At 36.4% G+C, this 20,269-nt stretch overlaps 1 protein-coding gene across 3 annotated transcripts in view; it reads right to left on the bottom strand.

Moving 5' to 3' along the window:
* CDKL5 (cyclin-dependent kinase-like 5) overlaps positions 1 to 20,269 on the bottom strand; it is a 125,572-nt gene that overhangs the window by 46,881 nt on the left and 58,422 nt on the right. For all 3 annotated transcript variants that reach the window (XM_014960299.1, XM_014960302.1, XM_014960301.1), the window contains exons 4-7: positions 8,081 to 8,126; positions 4,940 to 5,076; positions 1,755 to 1,875; positions 500 to 559 (exon numbers count right to left, since the gene is read on the bottom strand). In XM_014960299.1, the coding sequence (XP_014815785.1) occupies positions 500 to 559; positions 1,755 to 1,875; positions 4,940 to 5,076; positions 8,081 to 8,126 (364 nt within the window). The remainder of the gene's footprint in view (positions 1 to 499; positions 560 to 1,754; positions 1,876 to 4,939; positions 5,077 to 8,080; positions 8,127 to 20,269) is intronic.

Raw genomic sequence — 20,269 nt, 5'->3', positions numbered from 1 at the left:
GTTTCTGAATGCTTAAGCAAAAACGCCTTTAGGATTAAAAGAAATAAGCAGCACTGCAAATGAAAAATGCCTTTTTTGTGTTCCTAAAAAACTACTTCAATCTATTTTTTTAGCAGTTCTTCTTTTCATTCAAAATTGCAGAGGTTTGAAATGGCAGCTTTCAAACCGCTCTCACTGAAAAGTGCCCTTGGGTAGCACTACAGAATTGATTTACCAAGCCAAACTGTACGATTTCTAGAGAGAACAATATTTTATTCTGTGTTTATGTAGCATTTAGAATAAAAATACAGATTGTTGGAACAGCGTACACTCCGCCCTGTTGTCTTCTGGGGATTACTCACATGGGCCTTGTGCTTGTGTGCTGGTTCTTCAAAGCCTTAAAGCCGACACTAAATGGGTTTTAAACAGTACACACTATAGAATTCTCATAAGGTAAAACTCCACTGCAAGAGATTTTCTTTAAAAAGGTAAGAAGTAGGTATTTATCTATTTAACTTACCGAAGTCACATAGCTTCAGAACATCATTGTGGCTTATTAAGAGATTCTCTGGCTTGATATCTGGAGTATCAGAGTGAGAGAGGGGGAAAAAAAACCACTGTTAGCTTCTCTTTTTAATTTTGAACTTTGTCAACAAATATTATTTCATTATGATGTACTTAGAGATATTCATGCAACCATAAACAAAGCATTGCGAAAGCCACCGCTGAAACAGCTTCCAGCAATTCAGTCTGTGAACACTCAGAATTAATTTTCTGCCTTTTGAAGTCTTTTAAAGTGTTTCCCAACAAAACATGGGAAGATAAAAGGTGCTTACAGGTATTCCTGGGCAGCAAACCAGTATGCAGAATATTGCAGATCGCAAAACAATAAAATGAACTGACATTTAATGACTCAGTTAACCAATAGTTAAGTGCGTTGTGCCCAACATTTTCAGTTATGATGATTTTCTTGATCACCTCTTATCACTTGTTTAGAAAAAGTGTGTTCTCTAGTTTTAAGCCTTTTTAATTCTAATATGGATATCGCACTATCTGAATATGGTATATTTTTCAAGCTACAAAAAATAAAAAACTACAAAGTATTTTACTTATATTTGATCAGTCTGAAATACAAGTAGCATACTGTATGAGAATTTTAAATTACTGGAAACATTAATTAGAAATGTTACTTGTGCAAAGCCACAAAGCAAAATACAATTTTATTAAATCAGGATAAAAGACATAAAACTCGATAAAGTCACATGTCAAGAGATGTATCCTAAGTGCTTGATGTTTAGGGGGACAGTAAATATACAGAGCTGAACTCACAGAAGTTGGAAGGAACTGCCTTTAGCAGAAGTAAAACACAAGGGACCCAAGCTTTAACTTCTGGGTTATTTTTCTACTAATATTCTATTACCAGATTCAAAAGTGAAATGACTGAGCACTATGAAATATTTTAAAAAAATTCCTTTTCCTTTGGCAATGTTTGTACTGCAGCGTCACTTTGCTGGGCATATGATACAATCTTTATTCATACTCTAAAGATGGTGGACAGCAAGCTTTGTATGTAGATGAACTTACTTTTAAAACAACCTGAAGTAATGCAGCAGACTTAAGGCTCAGCCAAATGTACTGATTTTTTTTTTCTGTTGATATAAAGCAATTGTTTATATTTATGTTACATGCAAATTACTTCAAGCTGTAACATCTTTCCCTTTAGTAAGCAAATTCCTACCTAGGGCTTACTTCCATGTGAAGAACTACACACTTACCTCTATGAACAATATCATTCTTATGGCACCAATGAATTGCTTTAATTAGCTGGTAGATATAGCTTTTCACTTTTTCTGGTGGGACTCCATTTGGCATTTCTTCTAGCAATTCAAGCATATTCTAAATGTTTGAAAGACACATTATTTTAAAGAGTTATACTGTAGTTGCTAAAAGATAACGTGCTTTCAGCATCCTGAAGCAACATACTTAGGCCAGTGAGCCTGGCTATGCAAAATCAGTCATTTAACATTCATGGGAGTATGTTCTAATCATAAGCATACTACTAGCTGTTTCCAGTCTACAGAAAGGACATGTGAAGACAATCCCTGAAGGTGAACCACAAATATGCCACAAGTCCTTAAAAAACATCAATTCACTTATCCTAAAATTTCTCAAATGTCATTTACTTCAATGTTAAAATCGTCAATCCACTTATCCTAAAATTTCTAAAACGTCATTCACTTACATAAAGTTGCTTAAACAGAAACATCAGGTCAGTGTGACCGTATGAAAACTTTAGAAGAGCGCAGCATTTTGTAAGTATCTGATTGTGCTTTAACATACTGCTTTCTTCATTGTTAAACTAGTTCTGTTGCTTTGACCTAGCAGGGCTATGATTAGTCACAAACCATGTCTTTATGTGAATGGGTATAGTTAAAGCAACAGAAGCCTGTTAGTGCAAATGAAGTAACAGATGTAAAAATGCCTCAGAGGGGCATAAATAGTAACCTAGGGAGTATCCTATAGCTATGTGTCAGCTGTATTGATCTTAGACATATATGCACTACTGTAACTATGGCCATGTTAACTGTTTTGTGGATACACCTAGACAAAAAAATAAACTGATTGTTTATACTAGTAAATTTCCTCTTTGAAAAAGGACATTTAGATTCCCATTATGCTAGCAAATGTCTCCAATTTTGCACAATTAGAAGTACAATGGAGTTTGTACTCTGAATCCTGAATGAAAAATGGGCAGCAGCAGCTCACTTGAAGAGAGTAAAGTCCTATTTACTGAATACTGAAATAGAAATAACTATTTGGCTATATTGCGTTACACAACTCATTTAATCATGGATTTGAGCATTTGTAGATTTTTCATTTGAAATAAATTTACCTTGTCTTTGACAAGCATTTTCTTTAGCTGCATAATAAAATTTTTGAGGTTTCTCTTGTAAGAGAAACCTCTTTAATGAACACAAATATAAGATAAAACAAATGGAGACTTTGATAATATTTGAGACCACTTCTAAGTTTTGCAATCTGTGAATAAATACTAGAACTTTTGCGCTTGAGTGTAAGTTTCCTTAGAAATACACTTCAGATCTGAGAAAAGGAATTCTCTGTTAAGGAACCATATTTATTTTAGTTAGACTCTTGTCCACATAGAAGCCTGTGAATCTGGGTAAGTCAAGAAATTAGTATTACAAATTCGAACAAAAATAGTAGCATCGCCACAGTGAGACACAATCCTATATGAAGAAATTAATTGAGGAGATGATGAATAAAGGAGATTAGACTAAATGTGAATTCAAGTAATCTGGATTTGAGTATTGCAGAGCTAAGGTTCCCTAGAGGACACAAGGTGCTCATCACCAGTTAAAACAAAAATTAGCCTAGCATACCACATTTAGTTTAATTCCTTCTACTCTTCCCTCATCCAAAAATACAGAAATCATCCCGGTCTTCAAACAAACTATTGTGGAAACTATTTGACACAACTGAAAATAAGGAACACTCACAGACTGCAAAGTTTAACTGAAAATAAAGGTGACGATTAATATAGAATTGACAATAGGCACAGACTATATATGATGTCTACTTTTATCATTATATTCTTTTATTCTAATGCAAATAATGTTAGATATTGCAGCCTGGTGTTTTTACCAACATCAGCAATTCTTAAATTATACTTCTTATCAGATCAATTAAATGTCTTTTACTTACGCTGCTCTTCCAACCCACAACTACGGTGAGCTTAGCCAAGTCAACTATAATACAAAATTAAATGTATGTTCTAAGTTGGTTTGTGATCAAAGACATTCCACGTGCCTGGAACAATTACAGGGAACATGGGTGGAACAAGTCAAGCTTTGCATGTTAAGATCTAAGTGAGATCCACCACATAAGAAGTTACTGACCTGCTGGTGGAAAACAAAACTGATTTCTACCAAACTGTGGGGAAATATAGGTCACCTCACGTTATGCAATAAAGTTATACAACATAATAAATTGTAAACAGAGGTAAAGGAGACACAGTATTTAGGGTGAAGAATCTTTACACAAGAGACAATTGACTGAACAGGACTAGCACTCAGCTAGAACACATCATCACATTGGCAGTATATTAAATGAAAAATTCAATCAAAGGAACAATACTTCATGAAAGCTAGAGAGATACATATATTTATGCTTGCGTTTATTTTTACTATGTGTATCTGAATAGCATCTAATTATTTTCACAAAGAAATGCTAAATGGTTAAAATATAGTGGGAAGGTCTACCTTTACCATGAAGGTTGCAAAAATAATCAAAGACCAATCTGTTCTAGGTTGTTTCTCCCTGGAAACAGACCAGGATGCTTGGCAGTAGTAGGCCAATCTAAGGAAATTTTGGAATTGTTTCAAATGAGGTCAGGATTGGAAATAATTGACAGTCATCTTTGCCAAATCCCTCTAAGCAACTATTGATAGTGGCCTTGTTACAGAAATATACAAACAAATCCTATTTTTAACAAGGAAGGAGAAAGTTGAAACAGGTTCCAAGGTCAAAAGTCTATGATCTTGCTTTGAACGAATACGTCAAGATTCATTACACAATATAGCACAAGACAGTTAATCAGCTTTACAATTAAATGGACTACAGAGTCTGCATTAAATTTTTTCTGCAAATTATATATATTCCAATTTATATAATTTGAACATGTTTGTGTTCATATATGGACACATTTTTACTTTTTTTTTTAAAGACCAACACATGAAGTAAAAACAACAGTAAAGTTATCAGTGTTACTTTCCACAATAAATGTCCAATTAAAATAATTCAGATTGTATTTAAGTTTATGCTGTTCTTCTTTATAGAGCTTAAGCTTAAATAGCTTAGTTTCTAAAAATAAATGTAATTTTAAAGACTTTGAGTATACTGATGATTTAACTGTGACAAGGATAGTACAAACTCAACTCACTTTTTCCACATATTCAAAAACTAAGTATAATTTTCCTCTTCTTCTGAAGGCTTCCTTCAGTTCCACTATATTCTCCTGTTTCAAAGTGCGAAGCATTTTAAGCTCTCGTAAAGTGGTTTCTTTGACTTCTTCATTTTCTGGAGTGCAAAGTAAAAGTGACAGAGTGAAACTTACAAAACAAAACAAAACCCCCAAGTAATAAGCGTTACACATCTTTACTTTGAACCCATAATTAAATTATCTGCTTCTAGATATTACATCAAAAAAGGCTTATTTTCTGGTGTGGACTCTCTCTGCTGCCTGGATGCTTCTGCATTGGAAGAGTGGTAACTGGGGAACCGTGCTATCTTCATACAACCCTCATAGACTGCCCATCACTACCATCTAGGTTTTCAGTGGCAGAAAAAGTCATAAGAAACAAATCATTTGCATTTCTATCCTTTTCATTATGAAGAGCACTAATATGCTTCAAAAAATATGCAGGTATGTGTATGGACACATCCTCCACCCCTCAAATACATGTCACCCACAAAAACTACTAGCAAGGTTAGTACATTCTCAGCAGAAACACCGGAATGCAAAGCTCATGTTTGAACAATGCCTAAAAAAATCTAGTTGATTCTAAAATAATTTTATTCTCCAAAAGCCACGATACATTTTAAGACTAAAGTACAGATCTGTAAGCCTGGTAAGTTTCCCTACAAGGCTTTTAATGGGAATTGAGCAGCGCAGCCCATTGTAGTGGCCTTAGAGGGCAGTAGAGCGAGTATTGATTCAATGAAACCTTGAGTCTGATTCTGAGGAGTCATTCTGTTTTAGCTGTTGTTTCAACAATTCAGTTGTCTGAAAGTTGTTCAAGAAAGGTGGAGTGTTTTACTAAAGCTCTGTATGCTGCTTATCATCAAGGGGCCCTGAACTGACTGGGTTTTAGAGGATACTACCACAAAATGTCAAGTAAACAAGATTATATTAGGTTCTATTTTTCATTTAGTAAAATGAAATCCATTAATTCGGTAAATATGTCCATGCATATGTAGAAGCAAGGTTCTTAATCTCTTAGAAATGTTATCCACAACAGAGGAATATTAAATGGAATATGATTGCATGAATTCAAAGCTAAATCACATTTGCAGGTCATGTACCACAAAAACAGTCAGAGACAGAGGAAGAAAAAACAAGGAAGAGAAATTGTTTTTCCAAGCAAGCAAAAGGCAAAAACAGGTTTGCAGGGAAAAGAGAATAACACAGGTCATGCAAACACATATAATTATCATCAGAAGAGAGGAAAAAAAATTACTGAAGTGTAGCAGGAGGGAAGAAGAAAACCAAATACTATCATCACAAATGTTTTGATTAAAAAAAAATATATATAATTTAGAGCAATCTAAATCATTTCATTTTAAAACTGAGTGCTCGGTGTTGGTTTGCATCAGCCTGATTACATAATTTCATAACTAGACACTTTCTTTGCAGCGTATTTAGCATGCATATGTCAAACAACAGCAAAAATTCAGTGAAGCAAAAATGGCAATAGAAACAATTACAGTGTATTCAGATTTTTAATGAAATACCATATTAACGAGACAGATGTGAAATGGGCTGAATCAAATCCATCAAAAGAACTTCTGTCTTATTTCCAGAAACTTGTAAACAAGTAGCTACAACTCAGAAAAGCAGTCATCATTCATGTAAACTGATATTAGATAATACTCCTGAAAGCCATACCTTATGGCAATGTCACATTTTTTGTTTTCATTTTTTGGTAGACCAGCTAACATAATAATCCTGTTTAGGGTTTAATACTGAGATTCATTATCCAGGATCTGTACTGAATAGCCATATTAAGTTCCAAAAACCAATTCTGAAGTACTACCATGACCTGGTCAAGATGGTCACCATAATTACCTCTTACATTCTTAATAGGGATTTAAAACAGATCTCTGAATAGCAGAGCTGAAAGACTCATCAAATACATTCTTCAAGTGTCTGGCAAAATCAGCTGCAAAGCAAAGGGTCTGCACTGCATAAAACAACAGACACAAATTTGACTCTGCTGTGCTTAACTGACTCTGAAAATTACAGTCCTTGCAACCAACCACATCTCCATGGCCACCAGAAATCCTATAACAATAACAAAAAGAAAACTTTTCTAAAGTGGCTGCTGTTTCTTTAACCCACATAGTTAGCTTTTAGCTAAAGCTTTGGTATACAGCAAATCATAGCTGCGTTGCGCCGGGATTATTACTTCATACTTGGCTTCTCCTTCTGTTTGTGCTAGCCCATTAGGGAGCAGGGCTAGTTCTGATGTACGCAAGGTAGACAGTTGCTCTCCTGATCGATTGCCAGTTTTGCCTATGATAGGATAGTTGGATTCACTGTCCTCCAATAAGCACAGGTCAGAAAGTCAGTCTTGCCTTGTACAGATCTTTGGTTTTATTACGGATGGGTGAGGAATAGGTGTGTGCAGCACTGGCAAAGATTTCCATGTGTCCAGCCTTCTGCCACCCACTTTCCCAGCAACAATAAGCCTTGCAGGAGCTGGCTCTTCCTCCTCTCAGCAAACTCAGAAATACCAGAGAGTACAGAGAGGCTGCAGTGAGGAGGCAAAGAGCAAGTTTCCTGCGGAGAGTGGAGCCTGCTGAAGGAAGGGCAGAGATGCTGCCTCACCACCCAGATCCCTCAAATCCTCCCATAATTCCCTGAGAGCTCCCCAGTTCCTCTGAACTTCACAGAGACTTCTCTCAGTCTCCTCCGTTTATCTCTTTAAATCCCCCAAACACTTAGATCCCCTCACGCAGATGAAGGGTGGTAAAGCCCAAAGACTCTGCAAGCCACTACTACAAGAGGAGATTTGCCATTTTCTGATCACATCCAGTCTCCAAGTGGCAGATCTTACTACCATGTATGGCACCACAATCTCAGCAATATTGAGATAGATGCACCAAGAATAGTTATCTAGTTGGAGAGTATAATGCAGTTCCTAAGCAGGTATGAAGGATCAAGTGCCTTGAATATTCACAGAGTTAATAAATCATTATTGTTTTAAAATCAAGCCTTGATATATGAGACTTCTTATTTTCACTGGAGAGATATGAACAAAGTAGTTATTGACATGAAAGATTATGCAGCAGAAAAGGTTACCTTCGCTGTCTTTAAATTTCTTGATAGCCACAATTTCATGTGTCTCCTGTAAAACAAAAGCAAAGAAAGGGAAATGAGCAAGATCTATTGTGTGTTTTCTCTTGTTGTTTTTTTTTTTCCCCCTGAGCATCAGATAAATTAAAAAGAGCATTCAGAGAAAATTCATAATGCAAATCAAAATAATTAAAATTCTGGTAAACATCTCAGCGATCAGGCCAAATGCAATATAAAACCTTGTGTAGCAGATATGTCCCAATTAGGAAACCTAGTATGAAAAAAACAAAGTTAAATGCCAAAACCTCTTATTTAAATACCTTATACCAGATATCAATTAAATTTTCAGAAGACTTGTTCCTGAGACTCTTGCTGCTTAGTTATTCTGAAAGCCACACAATCATTTATCTGACCAGAGTGTAAGTGTGGGTGCTTATCTTTGTGGGCTGAAATAAAAATACTGTACAATCATTTATCTGACCAGAGTGTAAGTGTGGTGCTTCTCTTTGTGGGCTGAAAAAAATACTGTAGAGACACATAGCTAAGGCTTACAATGAGACCTGTAATTTTCGCTGCCAAAAGTTTTTGGGTTTCAAAGTTCAAATAGCCACAAATAATATGATTTTAGGGAAGTAAATTCACTGTGAGAGACACATAGCTAAGGCTTACAATGAGACCTGTAATTTTCGCTGCCAAAAGTTTTTGGGTTTCAAAGTTCAAATAGCCACAAATAATATGATTTTAGGAAAGTAAATTCACTGTGCCCCTTTAAAAAAAACCAAACTTGTCTTCTTAAGGGAAGCCAATCCAAAACCATAATCACTAATTGCATTTGAAAGTGTTAATCTGTGCTTATTATACAGTCACACGTGATAACACCGACCTGCCTTTCATTCCTCTAGTATTCTCTATTCTCATCAAACCTGATCATGATAGATCACATTTTTCTCTTAATGAAGACATTTCTCTTGTTGTGTGAGCCTGAAAGCATTTAGAGCACATGGCTGAAATATAGCCAACATGACATGACTAGTGCAGGTCTGTTCATACAAAGATGCACCACCTGAATTTTAGCAACATGATGGGGAAGAAGCTTTAAGGTCACAGAGTAAGGGAGTGTGACCAGATGGGCATTACGCTACCTAGGTTACTTGACAAGCTGTATCTAGCTTACACACCTTTTCCAAACATCACAGTTTAAAAAAAAATTAAAATATCCCACTATTAATAGCATATGAAGGCTGGACTGGAGAACAGCAATAAAAAAAGTGAAGCCTTTCTGGAATACCTGAAGACATGTACGTAACCAAGTGTTGAGTAACACAAACATTTACTCCATTTTTCACTTCAAATTGTCATAAAACAGGAACTGTAAAACACCTGATCCCAATTAAAATATAGCCACAAATAATATGATTTTAGGAAAGTAAATTCACTGTGCCCCTTTAAAAAAAACCAAACTTGTCTTCTTAAGGGAAGCCAATCCAAAACCATAATCACTAATTGCATTTGAAAGTGTTAATCTGTGCTTATTATACAGTCACACGTGATAACACCGACCTGCCTTTCATTCCTCTAGTATTCTCTATTCTCATCAAACCTGATCATGATAGATCACATTTTTCTCTTAATGAAGACATTTCTCTTGTTGTGTGAGCCTGAAAGCATTTAGAGCACATGGCTGAAATATAGCCAACATGACATGACTAGTGCAGGTCTGTTCATACAAAGATGCACCACCTGAATTTTAGCAACATGATGGGGAAGAAGCTTTAAGGTCACAGAGTAAGGGAGTGTGACCAGATGGGCATTACGCTACCTAGGTTACTTGACAAGCTGTATCTAGCTTACACACCTTTTCCAAACATCACAGTTTAAAAAAAAATTAAAATATCCCACTATTAATAGCATATGAAGGCTGGACTGGAGAACAGCAATAAAAAAAGTGAAGCCTTTCTGGAATACCTGAAGACATGTACGTAACCAAGTGTTGAGTAACACAAACATTTACTCCATTTTTCACTTCAAATTGTCATAAAACAGGAACTGTAAAACACCTGATCCCAATTAAAATAAAAGCACCTGGAAAGACTACTGCACATAGCGAATAAGTATGTTTTAAGGCCTCTAAATGAACGTCAACTGATGAATAAAAATCAGAGTTTGCAAACAACCATAAAATATATATATGTATGCGTGTATGATTTGCATGTTTAAAAATAAATATCCTTCAATCATCACTTATGTATCAGAAAAACATGGAAGCATTATGTTATGATTTAAGTGACCCAACTATATCTACCTCACATTGAAGAAGTTAGTTCAGCAAAATAACACGTGCTACTAACTCTTAGAGAAGACTCGCATAGCTTGTCTGCTACTGAAACCCACCCTCCATATGCACTGGTCTAATCTGTATGTTCCTCAAGCATGGATTTTTTTAAGTAATTGAAAGAATAAGTGTTTATATAAACCAACAAACATGAGTAGAGATAGCGATAGTCAACACCTAACCATGAAGAAGTAGAATGTTGCTGCCTTTACTCAGGTGGTGCTGCTCCAGCAATATCTAGTACATCACTCAGCGGTATATGCTAATCTATCAAATTGCATATTAATATGTGGTATTGCCTGTTCTTTGATTTGCTTATGTTTTCCATCTGTACAAGCGTGAGGCCATAATGCTTAAAGATAAAAGCATGCCCAACTTCTGCTAGAAAAAGAAAAAGCAATCGCATTCTCTACGCATAGATATTTACATTTTATAAAAATAACGTACAAGCAGGAAAGAAACCGTGATCCAATCCTTACCAATTTGTAATTACATTCACACAATTTAGTTTGGCACAACAAAGACACATGGAAAAAATTAACAAAATTCTGCCAAACATATCCCACAGCTAATGCCTCTTCTGAACAAAGTAGTACACTTTGACTTGCATATGCATGGTTATATTATTCAACATTTAAGTGTTTAGGATAGATTTTTCAATAATCTTGATTCCAGCAAAAATCACAGAACATTAAGCAATTCCCAGAGGCAACAGAAGCTCATGAAACCATGACAAGCTTATTTTTAATGAGCCACTTAAAATGAAACTTGAAAAAAAACAGAAAATTCATTTTTCTGAGTTACTCTCAAAACAAGAACATAAAACATTACCACCTTCATCAGTATGGACCAATGTATCATAAATGTAACATTTGTCATTACAAAAGTCTTTAAACCTAGGCCAAGATACCTTGCAATGCAAGCTCTGAGAAGTAACAGCATCGTTACATGCATGTAAATCAGGTCCTTAAGATATCACCCAGACACTGTCCTGACTCCATTTGCATTCTGCCTTAAAACATTGCTACATTTGGACAATGTTAACAGAGCAGAACACGGCTTCCTGTCTTCTCAAGACTTCTAACTTTAGGTGCTGGCAATTTTGCGACATTACTTTTAAAATCCACTGCAGTGTCTTAGAATACTCTCTGAAGACAAAAGAGATGTGCAAGATGATGGCTTCAACTTCTTGACCAAGGGCTTCCCCCTCCACTGGTGGTAGAGGCTCTCCAGACTGCAGTAAGTTTACAGGCTCACAGGATGGTTGGGGCTGGAAGGCACCTCTCAACCAATCTTGAATGTCCTTGAATAGCCCTGAAGATATTAAAAACCCACCAGGACAAGATTTGGAGCAACTTGCTGTAGCTGACTCTGCTTTGAGCAGTTATTAGGAGGCACACCTGAATTTTGCATTACAACGTATGCATTTAAGATTCTTCAAAAGCTTGAAGTATACCAATTTATGGGTTTCCACCCACTCCTCTACCTTCCACGGAAGTTACAAAGGCTAATCTTTGCCTTGCAGGACAGTCCCTCCCACTTTCATTTGAGATTGGCAGAGGTGCACAGAGTGACTCAGAGCACAACTAAAGTTAAGGTGCTCTCAGTCACCTCTGCCCAAATGGAAGAAGCGACTTCCCTAGACTCCTAGGGAAGCCTAGGGGTGCTCATTTCTCTAGACTGAAGTTAGCTCTGGGAAAATTCCCCCTGCATCCTCTTTTACATTATGCTGAATGCTGGCTTTTCATAAACATTGGGAATAAGCAGTTTCTTTAACCCAAGGTTATAACATCAGAATGTAAACAGTCCTACAACCCTAAAATACAGTATTTGCTACTAGCTACTAGGCTGATGATAGTGGTTAGCATTGAAACTTTCATTGTTCCAAATGCGTTTTTCATATTTACTCACAATTTTTTCCACACCAAGAGGTAAGTAAGTATTCCCAAAGAATTTGTACAGTAGTGTAATGTAAAAGATTTGGAATAAAAAGCAGCTTTTAAATACTGTAAATACAGCTATTCTGGCTTTTCATGGTAACCTAGTATTATTATATCATATTTTCCTTTTATTATATAGCCTTCATTTCATCTTAGTCTAGCACTAACCTATATAATTTTACAATTTGACAGTATTATTAAATCCCAACCCTAGATGTAAAACAGAACCCAAAGTTTTTTCTCATTTTGAAAAGTAGTAACAGCCATTTCAGTTTTGTACCCCGATCCTTTTCCAATTCAATTTGATATTTTTGCCTGGTAAGTCTGGAAATTGTGAAAAATTTGAGAACAACAATACAGCTATTTATAAATAGTATACTACTGTACTGGGCAGATACTAGTATTATTTAATTACTTCTTATAGCATAATCTTGGCACTCAGTATACAAGTGATAACAAAGTGAAAAAGCAGGAAGTCAACCTGTACTACCCTTATGGCTTCTTTGAAGATAACACTGACTCCATAAAAGCAGAGGTCAGCAGGATGTTTATAATTACATTGTATTTCTTTATTCTTTATTATTACTAATATAATGCTTCTTCCCTGGGCACCTTGTGACTCAAGAGTAGATAAAATTTATTGGCAAATACTTCATTGCTTTACTTCGTTTGGGTTTGGTTTTTTGTTTGCTTGGGTTTTTTTTTTAAACATGCATCAATGTCAAACTCTTCAGTGTTATTATTCCATCTTTAAGCAGCAACATAGTCCCAGCATGACTGGCTAAACTTCAAGCTTTAATTTTGAAATCTTTATTTCTGCAACTAATACAATCTATTTTTTATCTGGTACTTTGATATTTCAAATTTTGAGTTTTTTCTTACCAACAATCTGACAGGCATTTTTTTTCATCTGCAAAACAAGACCTACTATGAATCAAAGGCAGACTTGCCAAGCAGGTCCCTGAGGCCAAAACTCTTCAAGTGGAAGTCATTTTCAGATTAAGACATCTAAATTCTGCATGCGAGTTGGGTGTTCAAGCTTCTACTGTAACAAGCAGAGCTGAAGAGCTCTAAGTTGACCACTCAATCAAGACACGATTCAGTAGCCTAAACACAGGCATCTAGTAGCGTTTAAGATTCCCTAGATCTCTACAGCACTCACATAGTATTGGCAGAAATGACAGAGGGTTTATAAAGATGTATACTTCCTAGAGGAGACGCCAGAGGTAAGGCATAGCATCCCAGGTATTGCCAATAGCAGTAGGAGCTTATGCTTAGGCCAACAGCTTTCATCCCCCATAGCAGCATGAATAGAACTTTCCTGTATTCCTTGACTAGATTTCCATTGACTATAGTGGGAGAGCACAGCTGCACACATACATACCTCAATTTGTATCTTAATCATGTCATCTTTCCAGGTGTACCAGCACATGAAAAGAAAAATAAAATCAAAGCACATATTCCCATGTATGGGAAATGCATGGAAATCACATTTGGATATTCCCATCATGGGTAATACCAGCTTGAGTGGAGGGTTTTTTGTTTGTTTCTTTTAATTTTAAAAAAATATCGGTCCCTTCTCTTTTTATCAAGTACCTTCCCCAGTCTCCAAAACCTACCAAAGACAATCAAGAGCTGTCCTGCTGCAAGGACTCAGTACCTTTGGCTAGCACCTGCCTTGCCCTATTAAACTGTATGGGCTTAGTTGTCTTGACTAATTCCCAACTCAATCCTGACCCACTGCTGGTAATTCGTCTTCCTCAACCCTTTCACTAAGCATAGAGACCTGCGAGATTTTGCTGAAGACAAAGGCAAAGAAGAGTCTGAGGTGCTCCGTGTCTATCTGGCTCTGCTGCCACTAGATTGCCTGCCCTACTCAGCAATGGGCCCACACTGTCTTTTTTCAGGCCTTCACTACCAAAGTAGCAGCAGAAGCCCTTCTTGCTGCCCTTACAAATCTCAACTCCAGCTTAGCTCTGGCTTTCCTGATGCCACCCAGATCCACTCAAGTAATGTTTCTAAAATCTCTCCTTTGTAGTTTATCTGTGCTTCCGCCTCCTGCATACAGGCTTTTTGCACTGCAGCTCCATCATGAACTTCCTGCTTAGCCAAGTTTGACTCCTGAGAAGTCTATTTGCTTTCCCTAAGCACTGAGATAGACCGTTCTTGTGCTTGGAGGATGCTGTTGTTAATGGACTGTCAGCTTCCCCTTGCTTTTCAGAGCTGCCTCCCACTTACTCGTTTCTTGAAAATTCCCTGTTCAAAGTCTGTACTCTGTTACTTTATTCCCCTCAATCTAGTTATGATATTATGCTCCACTATTTCACAGCCATTGTAGCCAATTATTATAATATTCTGGCTGTTCCTTCCAGGACCTGTATCAAGAAATTTTCCCTGACATCCTCCATAAATCTTTGGTACCACTTACATTCCACCATGTTGCCCTTCCAGGAGATGCCAGAGAAGTTAAAATTCCCCCTTGAAAACCAGGGTCTGTGATTCAGAAACTTCATCAGCTGTTTAAAGAAGACTTTTGCTCGCTTCTTCACTGTGATCAGGTGGTCTACAAAAAAGTCCCAATACAATGCCACAGTTTCTGGCCCCACCTCTAATTCTGAACCACAGGCTCCCAACTACGCTGTCATCCATCCCAGAAAAGGCCTCTGTGTATCTGAGACACTCCTTCATATAAAGGGAAGCCTCATCCCTCTTTGTCTTTTGAGCCCATCTTTCCTGAAGTGCTTGTATCTATCCATCATAAATCTCCAGTATTAATTCTATTTTAACAATTTTTAAATACTAAGTAAATTTTCATTTTAGAGCGCAAGCTAGAATAGGATTTCCCAAGTTTAGTTTGCTCAGTTTACCATTATCTTAGAAAGAGAAATTGTGCTGACCGTAAAAAATTATATATATATCAAAAATAGCAGGAGCAACTGTCATTTCTATGCTGCAGACTTACACGAAGTAACTTTCCAACTGATGCAGAAATGGCAGCAACAACTCCTCTGTATTCTGGAGCAGGCCTGAAACCACCAGAGGTGGTAATTATCTATTCAGGTACCAAACAGCCATTCCAGATCAGTTCTAGAGCAGAAGAGCGAGCCACGGTTGAGTTTATTTTTGGTTTTAACACAATTTAAAACAGAGTGTTTATTAGTAATGATAAGTTTTCCACATCTGGGAGAATGCCCAAGCTACAATGTTCTTCTTGTCCAGAATCCCAAAGATAAAGTCTTATGTTCAGTGTTTCCAGTTAAAAAAAAAAAAGTTTTAAACTGTAAAATGGGATTCTTTTCCCCCATTTTGGGCACACAAAATAGGGTAACACTATCTTGTCCATGCAATTTAGTAGGTAAAACGTGTTACTGAATGTAACCAACACCTGTGGTCTCAGGTTGTTGATCAGTTTGGCTGTGGACCATTTCACAGGTGTCTAGATTAACCATAAGAATCTGCCATTCCATATCGCCTCCATCATATAGTATCTCCTTTTTCCTCAAGTAACACTAAGCTTCACAAACGTCCCTTTCACTTATTCAAGATCTTTAATGATAATATTGCTGTGCTATTCTCTAGGGAAGGGATGATAAATTTGAACAGGAAATGCCACCTGCATTTCCTAGCCTCAGTTCTTTGGCTACTTTTTCCATTAGACAACAGTATTATGGAGACAAATGAATTGTTTTAACATTATAACAGAGCAGGATCATTTTTAGTGATGTTTTATTGATCCGTTCACCTCTCTTCTGACTCTTGCCCTACCAGCCTGCAAGATGGTCTATAGAATCCTAAATCAATGCTTCTTCCTACTTCCCTTTCAATTTAGCTATTTAAAAAAAAAAAAAAAAAAAAAAAAAAAACTTTTTCCAGACTCTATCAGACTCTATATTGATATGAGTTTTCCTTCTCAAAGTTTCCACATTCAGGTTTGCAGAAAAAGAAAGACTTTTCTTCTCTAAAAAAAAAAAAAAAAAAAAAAAAAAAAGCTTTTTCCAGACTCTATCAGACTCTATATTGATATGAGTTTTCCTTCTCAAAGTTTCCACATTCAGGTTTGCAGAAAAAGAAAGACTTTTCTTCTCTAGGATTATCCAGACATTGCATTCTTTGGACAATAAGAGAGGAATTCTTGTCTCTTAAGAAAGCTGCCATTTTGCTCTGCCAAACATTTAAAACTGCATTCCTTTCAGAGATTTTTCTCTTGTTTATAGCATAGCATTAAGGATTAAAATTCAATCCAAACAGTTTAAAAAAAGACAGCAGGCAAGATTCATGCCTGAAACACACACAGGTTTTACTGATCACTGTTGCAGAGATTAAAGGAACAGGAGGGCTGCCTCGACACAAGTTACATGATAATTTAGTTAACCTGAGAAGCAGAGCATACATGAGAAAATAAAGGAATCTGCAACCAAGGAAGACTTCTGTTACTACTTATAGATGATGAAGAAACAGCAGCTAAGTCTTCATGAAAATAGCACTTCTACAGATGAAATTTCAGTTTTGGAGCTAAATTGAGAAAGTGAGCTTGTGGACTTATTTCAGGCAGTTTCTGCAGCATCCAAAGACTCATGACTCGATCAGTATATTTTCTCTTCTATCTCAAAAAGGAGAAAAAGTCTAAGCATCACACAAGTTCAAGGAAGATTTAAAAAAGCTATTCTACCAAAAATTGTCCCTACCAATAAGGCTACCTAACACATCCCACTTTATATCTTGCACACTCACATGCATTTTGAGCCTGGAAAAAAACCCAAAAAAGGTATTACGCACAATTTAGGTTCACTGTGAAAGTTTGCCCAAACTTGCCAAACAAATACTTCCTGGAAAAAGGGAATGGAAAACAGTGTCTTCATGTTACCAAGTTCATTGTCCCAAACACTGGAAACAGTGTGTCAGAAGAGGGGATAAAAAAAGTGCAGAATGAAGAGCTGATGGCCAGGGAGTACCTAGGCTAAAGAGACTAGAAAAAGAAGGAAGACAAATGCAGGCTGATAACCATATTGGAAGAGACAAGTGGGATAAGGCACTTGGACTCAGAGGTTAGTATTAAAACCAGTATAACAAATAAGCAAATGAATTTGTGAACCCCTAAAATTTTACTGTAACTCCATTTTACTGAAAGCAGAGGAACAGTGAGAATTCAGAAATAGCTGCAAACCCACTAAAACCACAGATGAGTCTCATTCCACAGCATTCTGGTATGCACGGGGGATGAAGGCAACAGGTTACTAGCTACACCATCTCAAATACTAGAAGCTGACAGCTGTGTGAAAACTGCGTGGGTATCCATATGGTGTTATATGATGAATTTTGTATTTGAGAAGTCTAGAAAATTACGTGCAAAGAAGTTTATCACAGTGCACATAAGCAAGGCAGTATTTGAGGGAAAAAGGTAGATTTCTTTTATTAGAACTAGTGGGGCATGCAAAAGAAACTGAAACCCTTTTACAGGTCTAAAATAGAAACAGCAATCTCCAAAGCTTAAATTTAAACTAAGAACAAGTATATTCTGTGTTAAAAAAGACTCAATAAATCTACGGAAAACTCTACCTCCTAAGGCAGAGTCCATCTCATTTAGCTTTAGCCAGCTAAGAGTTATATATCCAATGAGCGTTGTCAAGGCTTTCCCCACAGTTAGTAAAAGCAGGGGAGGGAGAGAAGACTCAGCCAGAAGGTTACCCATTTTAACCATTTCCAGATGGTACAAATTGCTTTTTTGGATGTTGGACTCTCTGAATTTATATAAACTAGAGAGATTGGTTATGTAAAACCTATGCACTGCAATAGTGGATGAGATTAATTCCACCCAAGTTACTTGACTTTGCAACCCTTCTGTCTGTACGTTTTATTTTTTCACACATGCACAAACTTACATGCATGCGCATGGTTTTACAGTACATTTCAGAAATAGTGATCAACACTAGTAGCTTCAGACAGAAATACATATTCTCTATATCAGTATTCTTTGAGCTCCACTGCTACACTGTTTCATCACTGTCCATTGGATTGTGTTTACAATACACAAGCTAGAAATACAAATAAAGTATTCCCAACTGTGCTACTGAAGTAAGAACATCTCCATTGCCAACGTAACTGTGCAGCGTCAATTCTCACATCCCACAACGCAATCTGGCATAGCCAGCAGCAAGATCAGAATTTCTGAAGCTCATCCTTCTTCTTTAACCCGCACATGAGGCAAAAAAAGTACACGTTCTCTGGTGAGTATATTCACAAAGTTATAAATATCTATGCTACAAGCTTCGCATTTCCTTTTCCTGGTATGATTGAAGGTACTACCTGTGAGCGATACACCTTAAAATAACCTACAAAGAAGGCCCCATTGGAAATAGCTACTTTCCTTACATTAAGCTTCCAGGAGAACGTTTCAGATAAGATTCTTGGGTAAATACACAAAGAATTACAGGAGAATTTGTCATAAGAAAAATATACATTTAGAAAAATATGTTTTCTATTGAACTCTCAGTTTCAAGGCACTATAAGGATTAATTTAAGTGGAACAGGCAGAAAAAGTAACAATTGGTAAAGCTTTAGGATTCTTTGTGAAAGAATTTAGGATTTGTGAAAGCTCTAGGATTGTTTGGTTTCAAGTACTTCACTTAGTAAAATTTCTCTTTAATATTTACCAACAGTACTGTTAGTTCAGAATTGATCAGGGGGATACAAAACACTTAGAATTACCACAAAAATCCCAAAGCTAAAACTGCACAAGTAAGCTTAGAGATTTCTTGCAGTACTTGATCTAAACTAGATGAAGATATGAAAAACAAAGCTTCCTCAGAAGAAGGTTGCCTTCTGTCCTTTGTAAACCAATATAGTAGCAAGCCTTCTGCTGGTACGGAGCGTAAACAATAACACTAACAACAGTTTGTTGACTAGCGTTTGTGTTCAAATGTACTAAATCTGACTTGGTTTCAATTGGAACGGAATTCTGGATGTGAAAATTATTATTTTTTTTTTAAATGACATTACATAAAGATTACACCACCAAAACTCTTGGCGTGACAAGTAATATAAAAGAACATTAACAAGTGAATAATTAACTCCTCTAAATCCAAGTAAAATCCCCATTGAAAAAAAAAGAAAATAAAAAAATTTAATCTCCTCACATGGGTTCACTCAGGTAGTACAGTGTAAGTAGTCAACTTCCACCACCTCTTCAAAAAAGAAACAGTGGCCTTGCAAAATGTCAATTGTTAGCATACCCTAACCTAAAAATCAAGAAGTAAAAAACCTACACAAAACAACAAATACACAGACAAAAGTTCCCTGGACCTAATTATTCTTTTTTTTCTTTCATCTTTCCACAGATTTATTCTTTGCAAGAATAAGCTATGCTCTCATAATTTGATTCTTAGCCAGATCTTTTCAGAAAATGGTTCTCCCATTGAAAAATTCTGGGACTTTTTGTTTACTGTAGAAACAGAGCTGTCAAAATTAAACAGACCCTTCCTTTCCCTCCCCCCCCCTTTTTTTTTTAATAGATTAGAAGTGGTAAAAGATTGCCTTCCTTCAAGCTAACATGCTTAGGGAAAAAGCATAAGATGCTTTAGCAATGAGGACAATTTTTCAGAAAGTTCCTGAAATATGATCTTCAGACAAAGAGATGAGCAAAAGCTGAGAAAATATAATCACAAGACTTTGTTTGCAAGTATTTTGATCAGATTTTGATTAAAGACTTGTATGCTCCTGCTGAGTACTTTGATAAAACAAGAGAATCATTGAAATTTTTATTTCATACTAGGCACAAGTGTTTAGTTCTCCTCATATTCATAAAGATAAAAGGGACCAGCTAGTACATATAAAAATCTAAGAGGCAGCAGAAAGAATAGGCTAATATCAGTCTTGAAAACTGACGAGAAAAGACCACTTGCAGTAACCCATTAACTAAACAAGTAT

The sequence above is a fragment of the Calidris pugnax genome, unplaced genomic scaffold, assembly GCF_001431845.1.
Source record: "Calidris pugnax isolate Ruff unplaced genomic scaffold, ASM143184v1 scaffold188, whole genome shotgun sequence".
NCBI lineage: Eukaryota > Metazoa > Chordata > Aves > Charadriiformes > Scolopacidae > Calidris > Calidris pugnax.
Note: the sequence above shows the minus strand (reverse complement) of the source record. Positions and strands in the feature narration are given on the sequence as shown.